Source organism: Phyllobates terribilis, unplaced genomic scaffold, assembly GCF_046119375.1.
Source record: "Phyllobates terribilis strain yellow unplaced genomic scaffold, ASM4611937v1 Scaffold_11__3_contigs__length_659146591, whole genome shotgun sequence".
NCBI classification, from domain to species: Eukaryota; Metazoa; Chordata; class Amphibia; order Anura; family Dendrobatidae; genus Phyllobates; species Phyllobates terribilis.
The window spans coordinates 341,075,208-341,096,891 of record NW_027362771.1 but is presented as its reverse complement, the minus strand read 5'-3'; the positions used below and the strand labels follow the sequence as shown (position 1 = coordinate 341,096,891).

The 21,684-nt window shown below is 47.1% G+C and overlaps 1 protein-coding gene across 4 annotated transcripts in view; it reads right to left on the bottom strand.

Moving 5' to 3' along the window:
* The window catches only part of SIN3A (SIN3 transcription regulator family member A), a 53,098-nt gene extending 32,707 nt beyond the window's left edge, over positions 1–20,391 (bottom strand). The window contains exons 1-4 of one of the 4 annotated variants that reach the window (XM_073652800.1): positions 20,224–20,391; positions 6,480–6,694; positions 3,436–3,612; positions 3,185–3,291 (exon numbers count right to left, since the gene is read on the bottom strand). In XM_073652800.1, the coding sequence (XP_073508901.1) occupies positions 3,185–3,291; positions 3,436–3,612; positions 6,480–6,662 (467 nt within the window). In that variant the 5' untranslated portion in view covers positions 6,663–6,694; positions 20,224–20,391. Of the gene's footprint in view, positions 1–3,184; positions 3,292–3,435; positions 3,613–6,479; positions 6,695–18,869; positions 18,999–19,096; positions 19,234–20,223 lie in introns of those variants that run through there. The other 3 variants (XM_073652801.1, XM_073652798.1, XM_073652799.1) reach the window with 3 other exon arrangements.
* Positions 20,392–21,684: the final 1,293 nt, after the last annotated feature.

Sequence of the window (21,684 nt, the reverse complement as noted above, 5' to 3'; positions counted from 1 at the left end):
AAATGTAACTTTTGTCTGGATTATAAAATCGCATGATGATGAGGTAATAGTTAAAATAATACATATATGTCATTAATATTTATTTGGGATATATTGGATAGCAATTGCTTATCTCCTTGCATTAGAATAGTTCTCTAGTGAACCATCAACATGTGAAGAAGCAAATATTGAATCCATTAAAATTCAAACATGTCCCCCCTTCATATTTCCCCAATAAAGGGTCATCAGGGGACGGGACACAAGCTTGATCAATAGATAATTTTCCTTGTGGAAACCTAATGAAAATGCATATACTTCGGATATGACTATTAATAACATTTTATCAAATCTAAGTAACAGAAGTATCAAAAACAAAGCAGCTTTATCTAACACATGACATTCCAAAAAAGAGACAAAAACCGCACTATAAAAAAAGCATGTAAAAAACTCAACTAACCTAATTTAGCTCATTGATGCAGAAATGCTGCAGTAAGATTGCAACACCAAAAACTCCCCTAATACTCATCATGGGAACATAGGCTGAAAGTATCATGCGGCAGAAAAAAATAAAAATAAAAAAACCAAGACGACAAAAACGTGGCTTTGCGTAAAAAAAAAGAAAAACATTCTTCTTACTAATAAAAACTGTATGAATAATAGCTTTGTACACTACTGCACATCATGAAAAGTATAATTTTATTAAAACTTGAATGTAAACCAAAGAACACAAATGGTTAAAACCACTTAAAAGCACCATTGTGTTACACACAAAGGTCAAACCTGAGTCACTATGATGGGTAGCCAGAATTGCCTCCTGTAAACAAAGGTCACTATTCAATGCAAAAAATATAAGCACCACAATGCAATAAAGTACAATTAAGGCCCCGTCACACTTAGCGACGCTACAACGATCCCGACAACGATACGACCTGTCAGGGATCGTTGCTGCGTCGCTATGTGGTCGCTGGTGAGCTGTCCAACAGGCAGGCTCACCAACGATCAGGAGAGCAGCGACATCGTGGAAAGAATCTTTCCACGATGTCCTGCTCCTGGTTACCAGCCTGCTGAAGCAGGAGCAGGCTGGTAACTATGGTAAACATCGGGTTACTAGGGGCACACGCGCTCCTAGTAACCCGTTGTTTATCATGGTTACCACTCTGCTACAGTGAGCGGGAGGTTACCGCTCACTTTAGCAGGCTCGTAACCATGATAAACAACGGGTTACTAGGTGCGCGTGTGCCCCTAGTAACCCGATGTTTACCATAGTTACCAGCCTGATCGCTGCTCCCGCTGGTCACACACAGCGATGTGTGCTAACCAGCGGGAGAGCAACGACCAAAAAATGGTCCAGGACACTTTGCAGCGATCAGCTACCTCACAGCAGGGGCCTGATCGTTGCAAAGTGTCACACATAGCGACATCGCTGGTGAGGTCGCTGTTGCGTCACCAAAACCGTGACTCAGCAGCCATCTCGCTATGTGAGACGGGGGGCTTTAAGTAGTGTACTAAAGTATATACATGTTTCAAGACTGATCGGCCAAAGCCAATAATCATCTTATATCCAACATCTGACAAAGTATCAATGCAAAAAATAAATAGCATACAAGACCACAGGGGAAGTACGGGGTCTGTATGTCCCCATATGTATCGCCACATCCCATGTGGCTTCTTCAGGGATACCCAGTAGTAGTGTTCCCATGTTCAAATAGCCACAATCAATATGCTTTCCGATTATTGTGATGTGTTTTTTTTTTTTTTTAAAGAAATGGTAACACTTTTGGGTATCCATCAGTAAGCCAAATGGGATGTGGCAATACATGTGGATATATACAGACACCATACTTCTGCTAGGGTCTCTGATCATATATGGTATTTATTTTTTGCACTAATACACTTTATTCCTGACTATGATCTATCAGCTTCATTACATGTGTATAACTACTTAACTGTACTTTATTGGGTTGTGGTAGTTGCATATTTTTGCACTGACCAGGGACCTTTACAGGAGGTCATTCTGGCTGTCATTGTGATTTCTGTATGTAGCACAATTTTGCTTTTTTAAGTGTTTTAACTATGTGTTTTGCATTGAAGTTTTAACAAAATTGTACTTTTCATGATACCCATTAGTGAGCAGTGCTATTCCTTGTGAAGCCCCTGGCCTTTTCCTTTGGTATACGCGCTCTGCTACGTGAGCATGTAGCACCTACAGATTATATGTAGGTTGTGCATATCGATTTTTTTCTATGTAGTTTGTGAAAAAAGCTTTGGCAATTCTGCCTTACAGTGGATGGTTTGTTGATAAAATACCTTTCAATAGCTAAATTGGAGGATTGAAAACGTGAGCCTCCCCGGGATATATTGAAGATCTGACTATTGAGGAGTAAGGCAAAATTGAGGCGGCACGTATGTTATATATGGCAAGAAAATGGTAGCCCAAAAATGGATAGCAGATCAGGAGTCTATGATATCAGAATTTATTGATAAAGTTAACTAGCTAGTAAATTTGGGAAAAGGCATATACTTAAAGAGATGCTATCTCTAAATTTGACAAGATATGGGGTCTATGGATTGTTGGCTTTGGTTTGACATCTAGGGAACTGAGGAGATTTCGCCTCGGCTTGCTTTGAGTTACGTTTATATGATGCCTCAAATTAAACTTCTTTGAAAATTAATTAAAATGTTATTAGTACTTACTCAAGTTATATGTAATTGGATTGACTATTGTTACTATGTTCAAATATTTGTTCATCTAATTATGCTGGTTTTGCAGAGCCAGGATGTATAAATAACTCATGTTTAATGCTTCTTAAGGTTGGGGGGTGGAGAACTGTTTCTCCAATGTTTGTCTGGTTGTTTTTTTTTATTTTACCTTTGTGAAAATCTTTATAAAAATTGATAAACATTTGATTTAAAAAAAGAAAAGAAAACGTGAGCCTCCCCAAAAGCTAGATGGTCTTCATCAGGTACCAGCAATAGCTAACACTAGTCTATTGTAATAACATTTCTAGAATTACACACATTTAGAAAGAATAGACCAGCACTGCCAAATTTCTACTGCCTAGGGGGCACCTATTTAGGCTTTGTAAAAGGATTATAGTTCTACCCTGTGCACCCTATGGAGCAGAGGTAACATGTATTCAGCAGACATGAATTATGGCTTCCAGAAATGATGCAGGTGACCACCACTGTGCAGTGACCCATTTACCTCTGAGATTTAAACTCCTTCATAATGTCGAGAAAGTCATTGTACACCTGGGGCTGGCTTCCAAACTGTAGCTTCACCTGATCAAGGTAAGAAAGTGCATCTTCCACCTAAAAGAAAATGAGACTTGTAATCGATATGGTTTTATTGATGGTACAAATAACTAATAAAACAGTGAGAATTCACTACAGTCATACAGCATATAGACAAGATGGTGAGGAGGTGGGGAGCACTACTATGTTAACACCTTGTACCTTTAGTCTCTGGAACTGCTGTCCCTGGGCAGGTGCAGCTGGCGGGGTAGAATGGGCATGACTTTGTACCCCAGGACCTCCATGGCCTGGGACAGGGCTACTGTGATGATGAGCCCCGTGTACTGCTGCCAGAGCCGCTTGTCCATGGCTGCTAGAACTTTGAGGCACTGCTGAAACCTGAGAGGATATTGAGATCAACCATTTAAATACATAATGAACAAAAACAAAAAAGCAAGCAAGACTGCCTCCATTTTAAATAAACTTCATTGCAGCTTAGAGGGAGCGTATCATCAGAAATGACCTATCGTTTACACCATCAGGGTTTTATATTATGTTGTATGTTACATACCGTATATGTTTTAAAAAAAATGGCAATTTTTTCATATTTTTATAAATTAGTAATCTTGCAATTTTCACACTGGCCACTGAAGTTTTTTTTTAGCCTCATATACCTGTCCTTTTAGGGAGTCTCATTATCATCAGGGTCAGGATTACAGTGACAGGTGACACCTCTATACACTGCAGATAACACAAGATCCACCATTCACAATAGTTGATGTCACAGCTGACCCTGTTCCCCTTCTAATCACAATGACTTTTGCACAGGCTCATTAGATACTTCAGTACACAAGATAGGGTTGGCGTCTGTTCATTGTGCCGTTTCCTGAAACACTAAGGGCTCTTTCACACGTCAGTATCTCCGGTACGAGTGGTGACCGTTTCCACAAGTACCACTGACACACGCAGACCCATTCAAATGAAAGGGTCTGTGCACATCTCAGTGTGTTTTCACGGACCGTGTGTCCATGTGCTCCACACGGAGACAAGTTGATTTTTTGCGGACACACGGTCCGCAAAACGTACAACACGGATCACATCCGTGTGACACGTACCAGCGCCTGGGAATCAGCGCTACAGTTAGCACTATCCCAAATGGCCGGTGCTGAACACTGCCCTCATCATGGTTCCCTGCCGGCGTTGCGATCAGCACCAGCAGGGACAGTGATGAGAGTAGTGGTAGTCTGCTCCCGCAGTGTCCCCGCCTGTAAAAATAAGAATAAAATAATAAAATCCATAAACTCACCTCTCCTAGGTTTCCCCCCAGCTGTCCATGTGACCGCTGCTGCAGAGGAGCCGCAGCTCCGGAACGTTGTCCTGTCACTCACAGAGCACAGCTCCGGCTCATTCTCCCCGGCAGCAGTGGTCGCATGGATTACAGCGGGGGACACCTAGGAGAGAATACATGGATTTTATTCTTATTTTTACAGGTGGGGACACTGCGGGAGAAGACTACCACTACCCTCATCACTGTCCCTGCTGGTGCTGATTGCAGCGCCAGCATGGAACCATGATGAGGGTAGTGTTCAGGACCAGCACTTGGGAACAGCGCTAACTGTTGCGCTTATTCCCAGGCGCCATCCGTGTGATCCGGATGCGGCACACTGGGACACACAAATATCTCCGGTACCGGAGATATGCGGAAGTGTGAAACCGGCACAAGGCTGTGTGCACACATTGCAGATTTGGTGAGTTTTTGTTGCGTTTTTTTCATGCGGGGATTGGTGACAAAACCTGAAGCAATCCTGATGCCAACAATGAGAAACCTAAAATGTTATGCATATCTTGAGTATTTGTGACTTGCATATTTGGTCCAGAAAATAATCTGCAGTATGTAAATTCTCTGTGCATTTTTCACCATTGACTTCACTCAAATCAGTCAAAAACAAGTGTATGTTCCCGTTGCCTTTCTGCTGCCAACAAATTCCTAGAGATGCAGAACTTTCTGTAATCAAATCCTCAAAGTGTGCACATAGCCTAAGTCTAAGGCTGCGTGCCCACTATGCCTTTTTCAAGTGTTTTTGCAGCAGAATTTCCGCTGCGAAAACGCTTGGTAATATGTGCCCCATGGTCCCCAATGATAATCCGCATGTGCTGTGCACATGCTGCGGAAATTTCCGCTGCAGATTATCATTGCGGAAAAATACGCAGCATGTCCATTAATTTTGCAGACCTGCAGCATAATTGCCGCCATTGACTTGCATTGAATCGCTTAATATCCGCATCACTGCATGTGCACATGCGGATATTAAGCTATTCATTGTGCGGATGGTACCCGGGTCTGGAGAAGAGGAGACTCATTCATACCCGGATACCAAGGTACCTGTTAAAAAAAAAAAAATAAAAATTTAAATAAACATATACTCACCTGCTGATGTCCCCCGGTCTTTTCTCCGCTGCATCCGGTCTCTTGTACAGCTCGCGGTGGTGCGATAGGACCTTCCATGACATCATTTAGTCATGTGACAGGTCACGCGACCGCTGATGTCGGCAGTCGCGTGACTTGTCACATGACTAAATTACATCATGAAAGGTCCTTTCACACCACCGCGAGCCGTACAAGAGACCGTACGCAGCGGAGAAAAGACCGGGGGCCATCGGAAGGTGAGTATAATGAGGTTTTTTTTTTCAACTATTAACTTGGTCACACTATATAAAATCCATCATGCCGGTTGCATGGATTTATATAGTGTGACAAAGTTGTCAAGCATTTTCCAAGTGATGCTAAAATCGCTTGGAAAAGCGCTGGATAACCCGCATGCAGAAATGCATGCAAAAATGCTTGACAAATGCTTCTGCCTGGCAGGAAAAACACATGTAAAATCCGCATGCGTTTTTCCTGCCAGGGAGATGCGGAAAACATATGCAGCATTTCTTCATCGTGGGCACTTAGCCTTAAAAAGTACCAGATTATGATTTTTTTATGCAGACCGTGGAAAAAAAAAAAAAACTATTTAACAAAACTACATCTAAACATTAGGTAACATTTATAAGTGAGAGTGGTAAAAGCTTCCAAACTCTGTACAGGAAGGTGTCGATATGCGAAATGCATAGGGATAGTCGTATTAGGTTCATACTAGTTTGTTCTCCCATTTTTGTTGGGAGTTTATTTTTATAAAGTAAGTGTAAATGTGAACATGTCAAAAAAAAAAACAATGGCACACTGACAATAAACAGATGCTCTACAGAATGTAGGAAACTTTTACCTGATATCCAGGAGTCACAGAGTATTGGATGCCCGTGGCGGGCTGCATGGCATCAGACTGTGATTCATAAGCAGGAGGGGCAGGAGCAAGGACACGATGTTGATGGGCAAATGGTTCAGTGATTCGCCGTGGCTGGGGTGGGGGGTAGGGTGCTGGCTCGGGGTCATCCAGTCTCCTCTTCATCCTGAAAACATAGTCGGGAGCCAATAATGTCCCTGCAGAAAAGAGAGTGTCATCAATCTGCAGTTAAAGCCCAGCTGAACCGAAAAAGTGACAGCTGCGCACCTCCACATCACACCCATGGCCCAATATGACACTCACAAAGGAGGCTTACCGTCTAGCATTTTGCAGTAAGTGAAGGACATCTGACAGAAAGTTGACCATGTTTGCTGAAAGCAAGCCCACACATACAAATATCCACACTAACCACGCATTAACAGTGTAGGGTCAGCTTTCTTCCACACAATCAAGTACATAAAAAAGGGTGAGCTGTGCTGTACAATCAGATGCCAGATTAACCATTTCACTGCAGAGGAAACATGCAGAACGTCCTGACATTGAAAGCTTGCTGCAGCTAGCCTATTAGGACTTGAGCTTGGATCTCAGAATCATATTAAAGCTCTGAATCTTAGTTGTCAAATACTAGGCTCAATATTCTAGTGTGAATGTCCAGGACACAGCATGGAACTGGAGTTAGGGAACACAAGAGGTTTTGTAGGGGTGGAGGCAGCAAGAGAAATCAGAAAGAATGATCACACCCTGTCATGGTCAGCTCTCCACCTGTACAACCTTTAGTGATCACATGGAAGGAAAGGAGCTTTTCTTCATAGTATCACTCTCTTTTGCCTGTCAAGGGATATGTGCCCTCTATATGTCATTGTAGTCATGTGCTTTCCACTAAAAGGGCAAAAATATGAACAGCTGCATATATATTCACCCACTACATCTCATCAGGTCAGATTGGAATCAGGATTGTGTAGATTTTTTTGTATACTTTGTTCTGGTGAATATTTGGAACAATGTGCATGTATGCATGAGTGTCATGTGAACTCCGCACAGCCTGTACTTTTATCTTACTGAAACATTTACTCCTGGAGGGCACTGGCTTTCAGTTATAAGGGAAGTGCCAGGAGTGATTAGCCATCCCTTAGGCTGCGTGCCCACAATCTATAATAGCAACGTTTGGGACGCAACTCACCTGCGTTCTACATTAGAAGCACAGTGGATGGGATTTATAGAAATCCCACTGTGCTTCTATTTGATGCCCTGTAAACTCACCCGTGGCGCGGGTTTACGAGCCGCAGCATGCCAATTTCTGTTGCGGAAACACTGGTCTCCGCAACAGAAATTTCCCCAATGAACACATGAGGATTTACCTATGTGATCGGACGCAGCGCTTTGGGTGCAGTGAAAATACGCTGCGCCCAGAGCGCTGTTGTAGCCTGATCGCGGGCACATACCCTAGCGTGCGTTTCCACGTTCAAGATTTGCTGCGGTTTTGACGCTGCGTATTTATGTAGCGGCCAGATGTTACAATATAGTGGATGGATTTCTAGAAATCCCATGTCCACTATGCATCTCTGTGCACCTCCAGCGGAAACTGACATGCAGCGTTTCTTTCAGATCTACAGCATGTCAGTTTCTCTTGCGGATCCGCATGTGGATTTTTCCCATAGATTAACATCGTCCACTCATTTGCATAATGAGGGCAAAAATGTTGCAGATGTTCTGCAGCAGGTCCTGATCATAGGCACGCACCCAGTACGGCCCAGGACTGACAGCTAGTGGTGTAGCACATCTATGCAGAGTGAGCTGTCAGTGCCGGGGCGTGCTTACAGCCACAGCGCACAGTATAGTGTGTGGTGCTAGTAGCAGTGACTATAGCCGTTCTGTGCATGCCCCTATGACTGAAAGCTGGTGGCTCCTGACAGGAAAAAAAGCTTTTTCTCCTGGTAGCCGTACTTTCTGTAAGACGGACAGCTGGGCATCATTGTAACACTGTTTACCTATAGATTATCCCTATATGTGCAGGTAACTGTTTCCAAGGTGACCGGTTCCCTTTAAAAAGAATTATGTAGGTGAGGGGGTGCAATGTGATTTTTATTTTATTCAGTCTAAAAATTGCCCTAGCAGAATAAGGGTTATGAGATATTAAATATATATATATATTAAAGGGTGGACCAAGATTTTCCATCCACATCTTCCATTTTCTTTGAAACTTTAAGAACATTCACATGGATGAGGCCTTGAGCAGAAGACGGCATGACTGCTAAAATTTGAATGATCTCACAATAGGTCAGTCACAGAGAAAAATTTTGGATAAACCCTTAATGGGGACTTGAGTTCAGCAAATGTCTTATTAATCTGACCACACGCTCATGCAGGATATTCAATGATACTAATAATGTTGTTTCTAGCTAAGCTGTACAATTAGCTGTTGCGGTGTAGTTAAAGAATAAAAATGTGCCAACTTGTGTGAAAATCTGTTATTCCAAGTCATCAGGGCGGTACAGCCTCCTGCCAACCCATTCATTTTATTATGGATTGCTCCACGGTATAGTGATGTCAGAGCAGATGTTTTAGGAATCCCGCACATGTTCTTTTACGGTCCACGCTGAGAACGCCTGTGTCATGTGCAGTGAGTTGCGGTGTAAACTCCTCAGCCTCATCAAGCTTAAAGTGCATGATCAGGATTTGAGCGAGTATGTTCTATTAACCCTTTCGCCGAGTATGCTCGGGCCGAGCTCCGAGTATTTATAGCTGCTCGGTGATGAGGTTGAATCGCTCCCTGTGCATGATTTGCGACTGTTTGACAGCTTTATTACATGTGAGGAATGTCTATTTCTTACACATTCCTCACATGTAATAAAACTGTCAAACAGTTGCAAATCATGCACACGGGAGCGATTTAACCTCATCACCGAGCAGCTGTAAATACTCGAAGCTCGGCCTGAGCATACTCGGACAGAACATACTCGCTCAACACTAATCAGGATCTATGCTACGTGCCAGTCCAGGGCACGCCACTCCTGCTCACGCCCATTACCCGGATCCAGCCAGCCTCAGAGCAGCACTTGCAAGCGGTATAGCAAACCTTTACGTGGCCAGTGACTTTGGCAATGTGCAGCCCCACTATAGAATTAACATTTTCAATAACAGATTACTTGCAAATTGATTGTTTTTACAAGTAATTTGCAATTTTACCCATTTAATAAGATGAAAAAACCCCTTTAATGCAGGGCCAAGGGTAATTCAATACAAGGCACTTTCATAGACATCAAGAAAAACAAAAAAGAAAAAAAAATCTTCAGGGGTCAGTAAGAACATTTCTCAGTTTGTTGAATTCAGGACTCCAGAAGTGCCAGGCAAGATGTGACGCTGTGCGAGACTTTATCCACTGTACGCCTTCAGTAGCTGGACATGCGCTGAATCACCAAAGCAAAGCCCCTGGCTTCTCTGTGAGGGCCCAGAAGACATGGCTTCAGCACAGACTGTGTGGCTATTCCCCTAAAGTCTCATACCTGGTAACTTTTACACTAAGCCATACCATGCAGCTTATGTAGAGGCATGATAATTAAGAGCACAGCTTGGTGCAGAGCCATGCAGCTGAGGGGTAAGACTCCAGAGCTACCTCAAAATCCCTGGTCCATGTACATGATGATAGTACTTGTAAAAAAAAAAGAATAAAATAAAAAAATATACATTATAATTACCTTCTGATGGCCCCCAGTGTCCTTAGCGATGCGTCCTGGCTTGCCGGCAGCTCGCGATGGTCTAAAAAGGACCTGTCGTGACATCATTTAGTCATGTGATGGGTCACGCGACCGCTGACGTCAGCAGTCGCGTGACCCGTCACATAACTAAATGACGTCATGGCAGGTCCTTTTTAGACCATCGCGAGCTGCCGGCAAGCCAGGACGCATCGCTAAGGACACTGGGGGCCATCAGAAGGTAATTATAATGTATATTTTTTTATTTTATTCTTTTTTTTTTTTTTTTTTTTTTTTTTTTTTTTTACAGGTACTATGGTACCCGGGTCCGGAGGAGAGTCTCCTCTTCTTCAAACCCGGGTACCATCCACACATTGAAACGCATGGAATCCGCATGTACAGATGCAGTGATGCGGATTCCAATGCAAGTCAATGGCGGCGAAAACGCAGCGCTTCCGCAAAATAATTGGTAGTGCTGCGTTTTTTCCCGCAATGATAATCTGCAGCGGAAATTTCCGCAGCATGTGCACAGTACATGCGGATTATCATTGGGGGACATGGCAGATCTTCTACCATGCGTTTTTTAAGCGTTTCTGCAGCGGAATTGCCGCTGCGGAAACGCTTAAAAAACGCATAGTGGGCACACAGCCATAGACTACTTTTTCCTAATTTTACACCTTGCATGTTATTTATGTTTATTGACATAGCTATGACTTGTCTAGAATATGTCACTCCTGTAGAAATGCAATCAAAGTTGCAATAACTGGTGGAAAACAAAGATAAATTGGGCTTATTCATTTATGACATTTAAAAAGTCTCAATCTGCACAAACAATTTTGCACAAATACAAATGATTAATGTCCAACTTGGCGTGTGCCAAATATCACAAATGTCTGGTAAATAAATCTCCCACTTTTTAGTACTTTATCAGTCCAACTATGTAAAGCTTCTGGAACTAAAAAAAAAACAACAAAATTTGGCACATTTCATATTTGTGCAAAGAAATTGGTCACTTTTTGCCCTTTGCACTCACCTGGAACAGATGGCGCATAACAAAGAGGGCCTGTCAACAACCAAATGACATTTACTATAAAGTACAGCAGAAAACTGGCAGAACATGTCAGGAGTCTGTGGCAGCTCCAGAAAGCATAGACTAGTGTATGCTACATATAGTGGGGGGGGGGGGGGATCATGCTCAGCATGCTCTGTGTTAGGCACAGAGACAATAAGGAGCTGCACGCCTGAGCTGAGGGCCTCTAAGGCTGCGTTCACACACAGCGGTCATGCTGCGTCTTTAAGTTTCCTGCAGTCCTGTGCCGTGGTGGCTTTCCCACGATATCCCTGCACAAGCACTCAATCTTGCGAGGAAACCACTTTTTCATCCACAAATGATTGGAACGGCCATGCGGTTTTGCATGTGAAACCGTTGTTTTCCTGAAAAATAAGTGGTTGTGTAGGGAAATGGTGGAAAGACTCCAGCAGCATTGTGGCTGCTGTGGTTTAAAGCTGCAGCATGACCACTACATATGAACACAGTCCAAAACCTAGATACATGAGCCATCAGTCTAGACATGCTGCATTTAGAGCTCTTGGACTTCAAATTACTTAGCTGCCATTGGCTTGGAACTGAATAATATGTTTTAGTACATTACATAAAGTTTACATAAAGCAGATCAGTCACATGGATTTGTAAGTATATCAGCCTCTTCAAGCCTAAAATATTTAACTCCTTAGGCTATATGCCCACGATGCAGAAATGCTCCGGATTTTTCCTGAGCGTTTCTGCATCTCCCTGGCAGAAAAAAAAGTCTCCTCTCCTCCACACCCGGGTACCATCCGCACATTGGAACGCATGGAATGCGCATCTACATATACAGTGATGAGGATTCCATGCGTTCCAATGCAAGTCAATGGCGGCGAAGACGCAGCGCTTCCGCAAAATAATTGGTAGTGCTGCATTTTTTTCCGCAATGATAATCCGCAGTGGAAATTTCCGCAGCATGTGCACAGCACATGCGGATTATCATTGGGGAACATGGCAGGCCTTCTACCAAGCGTTTTTTAAGCGTTTCTGCAGCGGTTTTGCCGCTGCGAAAACGCTTAAAAAACGCATCATGGGGGCACAGCCTAAAAGGGATTGTCCCCTTTCAGCTAATGCTCATCCCCAGCTGCGGTTTGTTGAAATGTAAACCGCTCTGTACTCTCCTTCCCCAGGTCCACCGGCAAGTCTCTACCGCTGCTGCCGGTGTCTGGTATTTGTTGCGGTGCTGGCGTCACAATGACAGCCAATCAGTAAGCACAGCAGCTCTGAAGGAGGCGTGTCCTCTACATGAGGACTCACTGTCTCACTGGCTCACTGTCGGCATGACCGATGTCAATGTTGCAGCCAGTGGACCCGGGGAAGGAGAGTACAGTGCAGTTTATTAGGTAAAAAAAAAAATAATAACCCCTTTAAGGACACCAACTTTTATTGCTTCAACTTCGACATAGCCATATGAGGGCTTTTGTTTTGGCGATATGTATTGTATTTTGAGTGACATTACTTATTTCACCATATAATGTGCTTAAAAAAATTAAAAAAAAATAAAAAAAAAAAAGATTCTCCCAGGTTTTTCAAGTGGATGGTGTAAAAACCTGCAATTCCATCAGTGTTTTTAGGTTTAGCTTACAGCATTCTTAGTGTTGCAAAAATGACCTGGAAACATGTACCTTCAGGTCAGCGTGATTACAGCAAAATCAAACTTCTGGATGATCATTTGCAGGCTAAAGAGGCTTTCCAATCTTGTCAAATGGGTACAATTAAACTTGTTGAATCAAGCAACTTTGCAAATTACTTGCTATTAAAAAAATCTATTTTATTATGTACTGCTTGTTAAGGTTACCGGCCACCTCTGCTGTCTAGGAGAGTGGCTGGTCTCCTAGGCACAGAGTGCACGCTTGCATTAAAGCTGTGAGCGCTGCTCTGAAGCTGGCTGGGTGGTTGGATCCGGCCAGCCTCAGTGTCTGCACTCCTCCTTTGCTTGCAGCATGGGAGAGCGCACAGTTCAGACCAGCGGCTCCACCATACCCTGGCAAGCAGGAAGCATAGAAGGGATGTGCTACTGAAGAAAAAATGGATTAGAGAACACCCTTTAAAAAACATAATTCTGATTTAAAAAAATAAAATGTTGTTCTGTGTAACCATTTTCTGAGACTATGACTTCTATTTCCATTGATCGAGCGGTGTGAGGACTTATTCTTTGTACGGCAAGCTGCAGCTTTTACGGCTACCATCTTGGGGAACATACGTTTTAATCACTTTGCAGAACATTCCTGGACTGTGGAGCAACGATTGAAGAAGGGGAGTAGTAGAACTACAATTTTATAGCATTAACCACAAGGGTGGAGTTTCATACCTCAATAAGTCACACTTATGACTCTTCCAAATGTTTTATTTTAGCTTTAGTGTAAAGGAAAAAAGATAAATTTATCACTTAAACATGAGCCATGTATGAGGGAGTCGGAGTCGTGGAAATTGAGGAGTCAGTGGTTTGGTGCAATGTGCATCACAAACATTGCTTTCTCAAAGAAAAGCTCCAAGTAGATAATTGTAAAAAACACTTTACATCATTAGTAGATTGCATCCCACACCTTTCATTTCAGTCATAGGGGAGGTGCTTTTTACCACTTCAGTCACAGTCAGTCATGGTCCTGTTCAAAATTATTCACACCCACCGCATTGTGATTGATAGCCGTGACTGGTCTGATGGTACAGCAATGGCCTTGGAAATCCCACACTGCCCATCAGCTCCCCGAGCATGCGCACTGACTCTGGGTGTACGTCCCCAGCTTCTTTTCACATGTGCTCATGCTTCGGAGCCGCTGTGAGTCAGTGGCACATGATAGTTTGTGAGTGCGCATGCCATATGTGCCACTGTCTTCCCGCTTGCCATCAGGCAGCCGATGGGCAGTGCGCAAACGCAGGATTTCCAAGGCCGTTGCCGTGACATCAGACCAGTCACGGCAATCAATCATAATGCGTTGGGCGTGAATAATTTTAAACAGGACCATGACTGACTGTGACTGAAGCGGTAAACAGCGCCACCCCTATGACTGAAAGTAGAAGTATTTGATGCAATCTACTAATGATTTAAAGTGTTTTTTTTGTTTTGTTTTTTTTACACATCTACTGGGAGCTTTTCTTTGTGATAACAATGTTAGTGATGCACAATGCACCACTAACACCACACTGGGGGTAGTTTAAAAACACAAAAAGGACGTGACAGGTTCCCTTTAAGATGGCAACCAAAAGAGGTCTTCAGCAGACCCCAGATGCAGTGACAGATCATTGGCCCCTCACAATTGCACTTTATGAGCCCACCCCATAATATATGACATACTATTAGGCTGTGTGCCCACGATGCGTTTTTAATGCGTTTCTGCAGCGTTTTTGCAGCTGCACAAACGCATTAAAAACGCATGGTATGGTAGAAGGACAGCAATGTTCCCCAATGATAATCCGCATGTGCTGTGCACATGCTGTGGAAAAAAACGCAGCGCTAACAATTATTTTGCGGAAGTGCTGCGTTTTCGCCGCCATTGACTTGCATTAGAACACACCAATTCCGCAAGACTGCATCTGTACATCATATTTTGGGAAAGGGCCAACTGACAACTGTTTACAGAAAATGAGCTCTATATGGTTGGGCTTCCAGCAGCCACTAGAGGGAGCATCGACGCACTATCCATACTGTTATATACTGAACGCCATAACACGGTATATAGAATGCTCCCTTTTGTGGTGGCCAAAATGCTTTGTTTTTAAACTAGCTATACATAGGAGAGGAATGACTTGCCATAAAGGTGTCTGAGAATGCCGAGTGCCAACCCTGTAATGATAGTCAAGACAAGGGAATGTGCCGAATTTGGAAATACTGTGCATCTTCTAGTAGCTGAAAATAAAGAACAATGATTCTCCTTCTGTGTGTACTTTAACAAAGATCTAAGTAGTAGTTGTGAGATAGGTGGCTTTTCCCATGCTGCTGGCGAAATCCCACCCATCTCCCAAATACTACCTTCTTGGTCCGTGACCCGTGGTTGCAGCAGCTGGTATACGTGGTTAAACTGTTGCAATTGCAACAATACAACGTGAGCAAGCACTTCCTGTTTTAGATCTTTGTATCATGGATAAATCCATATTTTCTTCCCAGCTTCATTGTGTTAACAAAGATCTGGTAATGGCCATTCTTTTTGCGGACTTCTCTGAAATGCATTCATGAAGTCTGCAGAAATTTCACAACAAAATTAATGGTAAAACCAGCAATGTCTCACATGCCGCAAACAAAATCTGCTGCATGGGCAGTGGCTGTAAGCGAGCAGGACATATTCTGTTGCTCCAACAAGCCTTGCTCACCATGGAGAAGGCAGCCATAATGTTATATGAACGATTACAAGAGGATGGTGAGAAGTCAGAATATTCTGACAGAACAGAAAGCCTGGGGCCTTGTCCTGCTGCTCTCCAGTCAGGAAGGCTAATGAAGGCATATAAAGTAATGGCTACCCATGTGTAATAGGAAATCCACCCAACACCTAGAAGAGGCTTGTCATCAGCGTCCTGCTGCTCACACCATGGGTAGCAAGACGTTCCAACAGGACCCTCATTACAGAGAATGGTGCATTACTCAGATGTTGCAGCGCATCAGAGAAAAAGCACATTAAAGAGGACCTCATTGTATTCCCGCTGCTCTGAGTATGCTGCGGTTTTGTTTTTTCCTGAATCCGCCACCTGGTTGAAGAGATATGGGTCTTTTTATTTACAGACAACTCTCTTGGTTTGGCACAGTGGGTAGGGGGCACACAAAGCATAGTCTAAAGACACACCCCAGATAATCCTGCGAGCCATGCCCCCATGACTACAGGCCATAAAATGAAACACTAAATAAGATGACCATTAACTCTGGAACCGGATGGCGGAATTAAGAAAAACAAAAAATAGTACTCAGGTGAACAGCAGGAATAAAATAAGTGCAAAAACTGGATACGGGTCATCTACCTCTAAAAAGGATCAGTCAGAGTAACAATATACCGTAATCTGCATACATCATAGAATTGATCCCCTGGTCATCCCAGAATGGCTATAATCCTTTCTCAACACCCAGCATTTTAGGAGCCCAGGAGCCTGATTGACAACCTTTTCACTGTCCTGCTGCAGAAATTCTGCACATGCTCAGTAGGGGCTGCAGTCAGCATTGCCCCACCATAAAACAAAGCCTGACTCCTGTCAGTGTGTAGTCACAGCTCTAACACCCTCTGCTGAGCCACATTCCCAGGACACATCTGCATGTGTGTACATTATATCTATGTGAGAGGTGACCAGACTTCAAGACAGTCTTGGCTGCCAATCACAGTGCGGGGGCCAGAAGGGAGGCAACCAAATATTAATGAGGACCAGTCTGCTGAGACACCCTTTTAACAGGATTTATATATTTGCAGGGAAAACAGGAATACATGTCTTTTAACTAAGGATTGAGTGTAGAAACATCCAGCGAGCTCTGAGAAGTGTGTAATGAACCCACACTGGTGACCTTAGATGGGCACTTTAGTTACAGACCCATCAACAAAAAATTGCATTCAAGAAGTGTGCGCTAGGCGACTCCCTCCCGCTTCTCTGTGACCAGCTGGGCTTGACTGAGAAGTCTCACTACAACAAATTGGGAGACACCAGTCAATCACGCTGAAACTAAGGACCAATAACCCCACAAAATTGTGGTGACTTTTACAGTATAGAGAGTGACTGTCTTCACTGCACGGGACTCCAGAAATCTGTGTATCAAGGTGTCTGCTGATAGATACATAACAGATCTTTTCCCACCAAGACACAAATCAACTGTAAATACAAAGGTTTTTTTCTCCCCTCTATGAAGTATTAGGCCATCAATAAGATGTCTTAACTCGATCAGCTGACTGTTTACCACCACAGCACCACACCTCTGCTAGTGGTTGTGCCAGGTATTAGAGCTCATACCTACTTACTTGAGCTGTATTATGAAGCCCATCAGCAACTAGAAGTGCAGTGGGGGCCGGACACGACCCTGGCCTGGTAAACAGCAGGGGCTGGACATGACCTGATTGGCATGGGTGCTAACAGCTTTGCCCACACTGATCTCAGCTATTGGTTTAGTAGTAGATTAACTGAGTAATACATTACAAGACCATCTGTAAGGGATCACCAGAAAACAAAAGACTACCTGAGTCATTAGACATGATGTGAGCAGCCAGAGAGGGCATCTCAGGGATTGGGGCTCCATGAGCACTGCTCCTGGTGACAGCAGCACAGTTGCTATGGGGCATCCGGGCTCCCACCCCCATGTGGTGGTCCCCAGGAGGGGAGGGCAGCCGGGTTCACACCCCCATGTGCGCGAGTGGTGGTCCCCAGGAGGGGAGGGCAGCCGGGCTCACACCCCCGTGTGGTGGTCCCCAGGAGGGGAGGGCAGCCGGGCTCACACCCCCGTGTGGTGGTCCCCAGGAGGGGAGGGCAGCCGGGCTCACACCCCCGTGTGGTGGTCCCCAGGAGGGGAGGGCAGCCGGGCTCACACCCCCGTGTGGTGGTCACCAGGAGGGGAGGGCACCCGGGCTCACACCCCCGTGTGGTGGTCACCAGGAGGGGAGGGCACCCGGGCTCACACTCCCATGTGCCCGTGTGGTGGTCCCCAGGTGGGGAGGGCAGCCGGGCTCACACCCCCATGGGCCCGTGTGGTGGTCCGCAGGTGGGGAGGGCAGCCGGACTCACACCCCCGTGTGGTGGTCCCCAGGAGGGGAGGGCAGCCGGGCTCACACCCCCGTGTGGTGGTCCCCAGGAGGGGAGGGCAGCCGGGCTCACACCCCCGTGTGGTGGTCCCCAGGAGGGGAGGGCAGCCGGGCTCACACCCCCGTGTGGTGGTCCCCAGGAGGGGAGGGCAGCCGGGCTCACACCCCCGTGTGGTGGTCCCCAGGAGGGGAGGGCAGCCGGGCTCACACCCCCATGGGCCCGTGTGGTGGTCCCCAGGTGGGGAGGGCAGCCGGGCTCACACCCCCATGGGCCCGTGTGGTGGTCCCCAGGTGGGGAGGGCAGCCGGGCTCACACCCCCGTGTGGTGGTCCCCAGGAGGGGAGGGCAGCCGGGCTCACACCCCCATGGGCCCGTGTGGTGGTCCCCAGGTGGGGAGGGCAGCCGAGCTCACACCCCCATGGGCAAGTGTGGTGGTCCCCAGGTGGGGAGGGCAGCCAGGCTCACACTCCCATGTGCCCGTGTGGTGGTCCCCAGGTGGGGAGGGCAGCCGGGCTCACACCCCCATGGGCCCGTGTGGTGGTCCCCAGGTGGGCAGGGCAGCCGGGCTCACACCCCCATGGGCCCGTGTGGTGGTCCCCAGGTGGGGAGGGCAGCCGGGCTCACACCCCCATGTGCCCGTGTGGTGGTCCCCAGGTGGGGAGGGCAGCCGGGCTCACACCCCCATGTGCCCGTGTGGTGGTCCCCAGGTGGGGAGGGCAGCCCAAGGACTTCACTGAGTCCCAGCAGCCGAGCACCGCGCTCAGGACCCCAGGGCTCTCCCCTCCTGTGGCCATCAGCACATCCATCACCCGGGGGGCGCAGACCCCTCTCAGCCATTAGGACACACCGGAGCCGGACCTCACCGGGAGGCTGGGCAGCCCTGGTCCCCCCGTACCTGTAGGCAGCGCCGCCTGCAGACAATCCGCGCTCACCCCCAGTCCGGGGCCCCACTGATCCCGCCACCAGTATTCGGACATCTCACACGCGAGCTGCGATTCCGGACGGTGGGCCGATCCACAACAACGACCTGCTGAGGGTCGACTCCTCTGCAGGACCACCAGCCCTGCGTGCAGCTACATCCAGTACCGCTTTAAAGCTTCTACCCGCACTGCCCCGCATTACCCGCTCTGTTCCGGTCTCCGGTACGCGTCCAGCCGTTCTTCTCTGTCACAGGGGGGAAATCCCGCCTCCCACACCTCGTACTGGATGCGACAGCTGATTGGACAGACATACATGTCCATTACACAGGACAACCAACAGCCAGCATGGGCCAAACCACTTGGGAGGTAACAGGGGCGGAGGCACAAGCCACACCCCACGGAGCCAAGCTCTACCGAGCAGGCGCGAACGGAAAATGGCCGTCAATGGAATGAAAAAGAAGGTCCCGCCCATCATATTACGTCACTCACCAGCGCTGTCCCCACCTTTTCCGATAGCTATTGGTTGCTAGGCACAGAGCTGGGCGTGGACAACAACTGTGTACGAGTGAACGGCTGCGAACCACGCCCCCTTCTGCAGACACGCCCCTTCATGTCGTGTTTACATGGTATAAAACAGAGGCCAGGCCTGAGAGCGGCAGTGGCCGCCTAGCTGGCCATGGTGGCGGGTCGGCAAAATGGGGGCAAATGTCTGGGGGGCGGTTGCAGGTATATGTGGCTGCTGTGTGACTGGATAGACACAACCCTCCGGCAGCTTTACGTTCTGGGTCTGGAGTCGTTCCCCCGAGCACAGCGTTGCACATCCAGCCCTGCCGTGTGGTGCCTGGGTCTAGACTCACAGCTGCTAAGGATGCACCGGAGCTGCGGTGTGTGTGACGGCGGCGATAGCCCGGATGTGGCCGTAGTGTACAGTAAGATGCGTGTAGTATGGGGGAGGGTCAGGGGGACATGACAAGCGCCGAGAGCAGGACGTACATGTGGCGCCGGATCGGCCGACACGTCGGGGACTGCATAGGTCGGGGCTGAGGCATCCCGGCACCGGTGGGCACAGTGGCCGCTCCGGGTCCCGCCGTCCTCCAGGAACGTGGGCGCCATACGGCGGCTCCATCACCAGACTGCAGCTGTCCCGGCCTCCGCCGCCCTCCCTCCAGGACGTCTACCTTCGGCTCCCGGACCTCCCTCACACGGCGGCGGCGCCGCCACTACCACCCGGGCACTTAGCACCTTGCAGCCCCCGGAGTGTGCCCGGCCGCTACACAGGAGCCGTGAACCCGCCCTCCGTCTTTTACCCCCGAACACCGTCCGTCTTACCTCACACTATGACCGTCCGCTCGGTTCCGGTCTCCGGTTAATATCCACCCGATTCTCTCTGTCACGGGGGAAATCCCGCCTCCGACACCCAGCACAGGGCGCCACCGTGCGCGACAGCTGACTGGTCGCGTGCAAATGCCAATCAAGACCAGAAACCAATACGTTACCGAGACAAAAAGCTCAGCGACTGAGGGAGTGGGCGGGGTTAGAAGCCCCGCCCCAGAGCCAGTGCTGTGATAAGCAGGCGGAAAATGGCCGTCAATGGAATGAAACGTGAAGCCCCGCCCATCGGTAAACTTTATCAGGCACAATGGACCGCCCTCTTCAATCGCCAGTGGTTGCCATCCCGGGAGCTGGGCGTGGTTTCTTACCAAAAAAGAGGAATGTAATGACCACGCCTCTTTACATAGACACGCCCCCGGGTGGTGTTTACCTGCTATAAGAAAAGAGTGCGGGCCGGGGAGAGCAGAGAAGGGCTGTGGTGGAGGTGGCTGCTGTTAGGGCACTGAGCAGTGGTTAGCGCCATGGTAGGCAGCGGCACGCTCTGCAGGAGGGCGGCTGTGTGGACGCCGCGGGTCACTGGAGAAGCGGCTTGTTATGGAGGACGAGCCCTCTGCGCCTGTACTGCCTGCAGTCCGAGGACTGGTGGCGGCTATAGCATTGGTACACACGGACCCTGGGGGGTGGGCTATATCCAGCCGGTGGGGTGTGCTTTATCTTGGGCTGCCCATATACTGCTCATGCACAGGGGTCTCCTGACTGTCCGGCCCCACTGGGGCTACTGCTGTTTTGGGCACTAGGCCCAATTCCACCCCCATTAAAGGGGATATTTGGGACTTTCTAAAAATGTGGCTAAGCGTTATCAGGCAGGTAATTTCAGCTTTCCTGCCAGGTGTGCACGGCGCCGGTCTTCTCCGGCACACAGCGGTCACAGACAGCTCCTGCCCGTACTCTTCCTCTGCCAACTAGTGATGGGCAGCCCGGCTCCGCTCACCAAAGACAGACGGCTCTTTTAGATCCTAAACTGGAAGTTTACGACCAGTGAGAGCCATTCAGAGGATTTTTTATGATTTGCTAGTTTTGCGCCCTAAAAACACTTTATAGAAATAAGTTATATATATATAATTTTTTTTTTTTTTTTTTTTTTTTTTTTTTTTTTTTACACGACGTTCACTGTAGGGGTTGAATAGTGTTATTCCCCACAAACTGCATTGAACTACTGTACCCAATTTATTATATATTTTAGGAGACGTAGTTGGTCCATTTTATACTGACTCCGACTCCACAGCCCTGCTTGCGGGTTATTGGACCTGTTGGTGGTAACAGTAATAGGAGGCCAGTTAGACCTTGTTAATGGCAGGGCCTAACAGGCTGCTGTACCTTGCAGACAGTCTTTGACTTCCGATAGCCATGAGAAACATTGAGACACCTTGGTCATGTGTTGGGGTGAGAGGTAGTCTC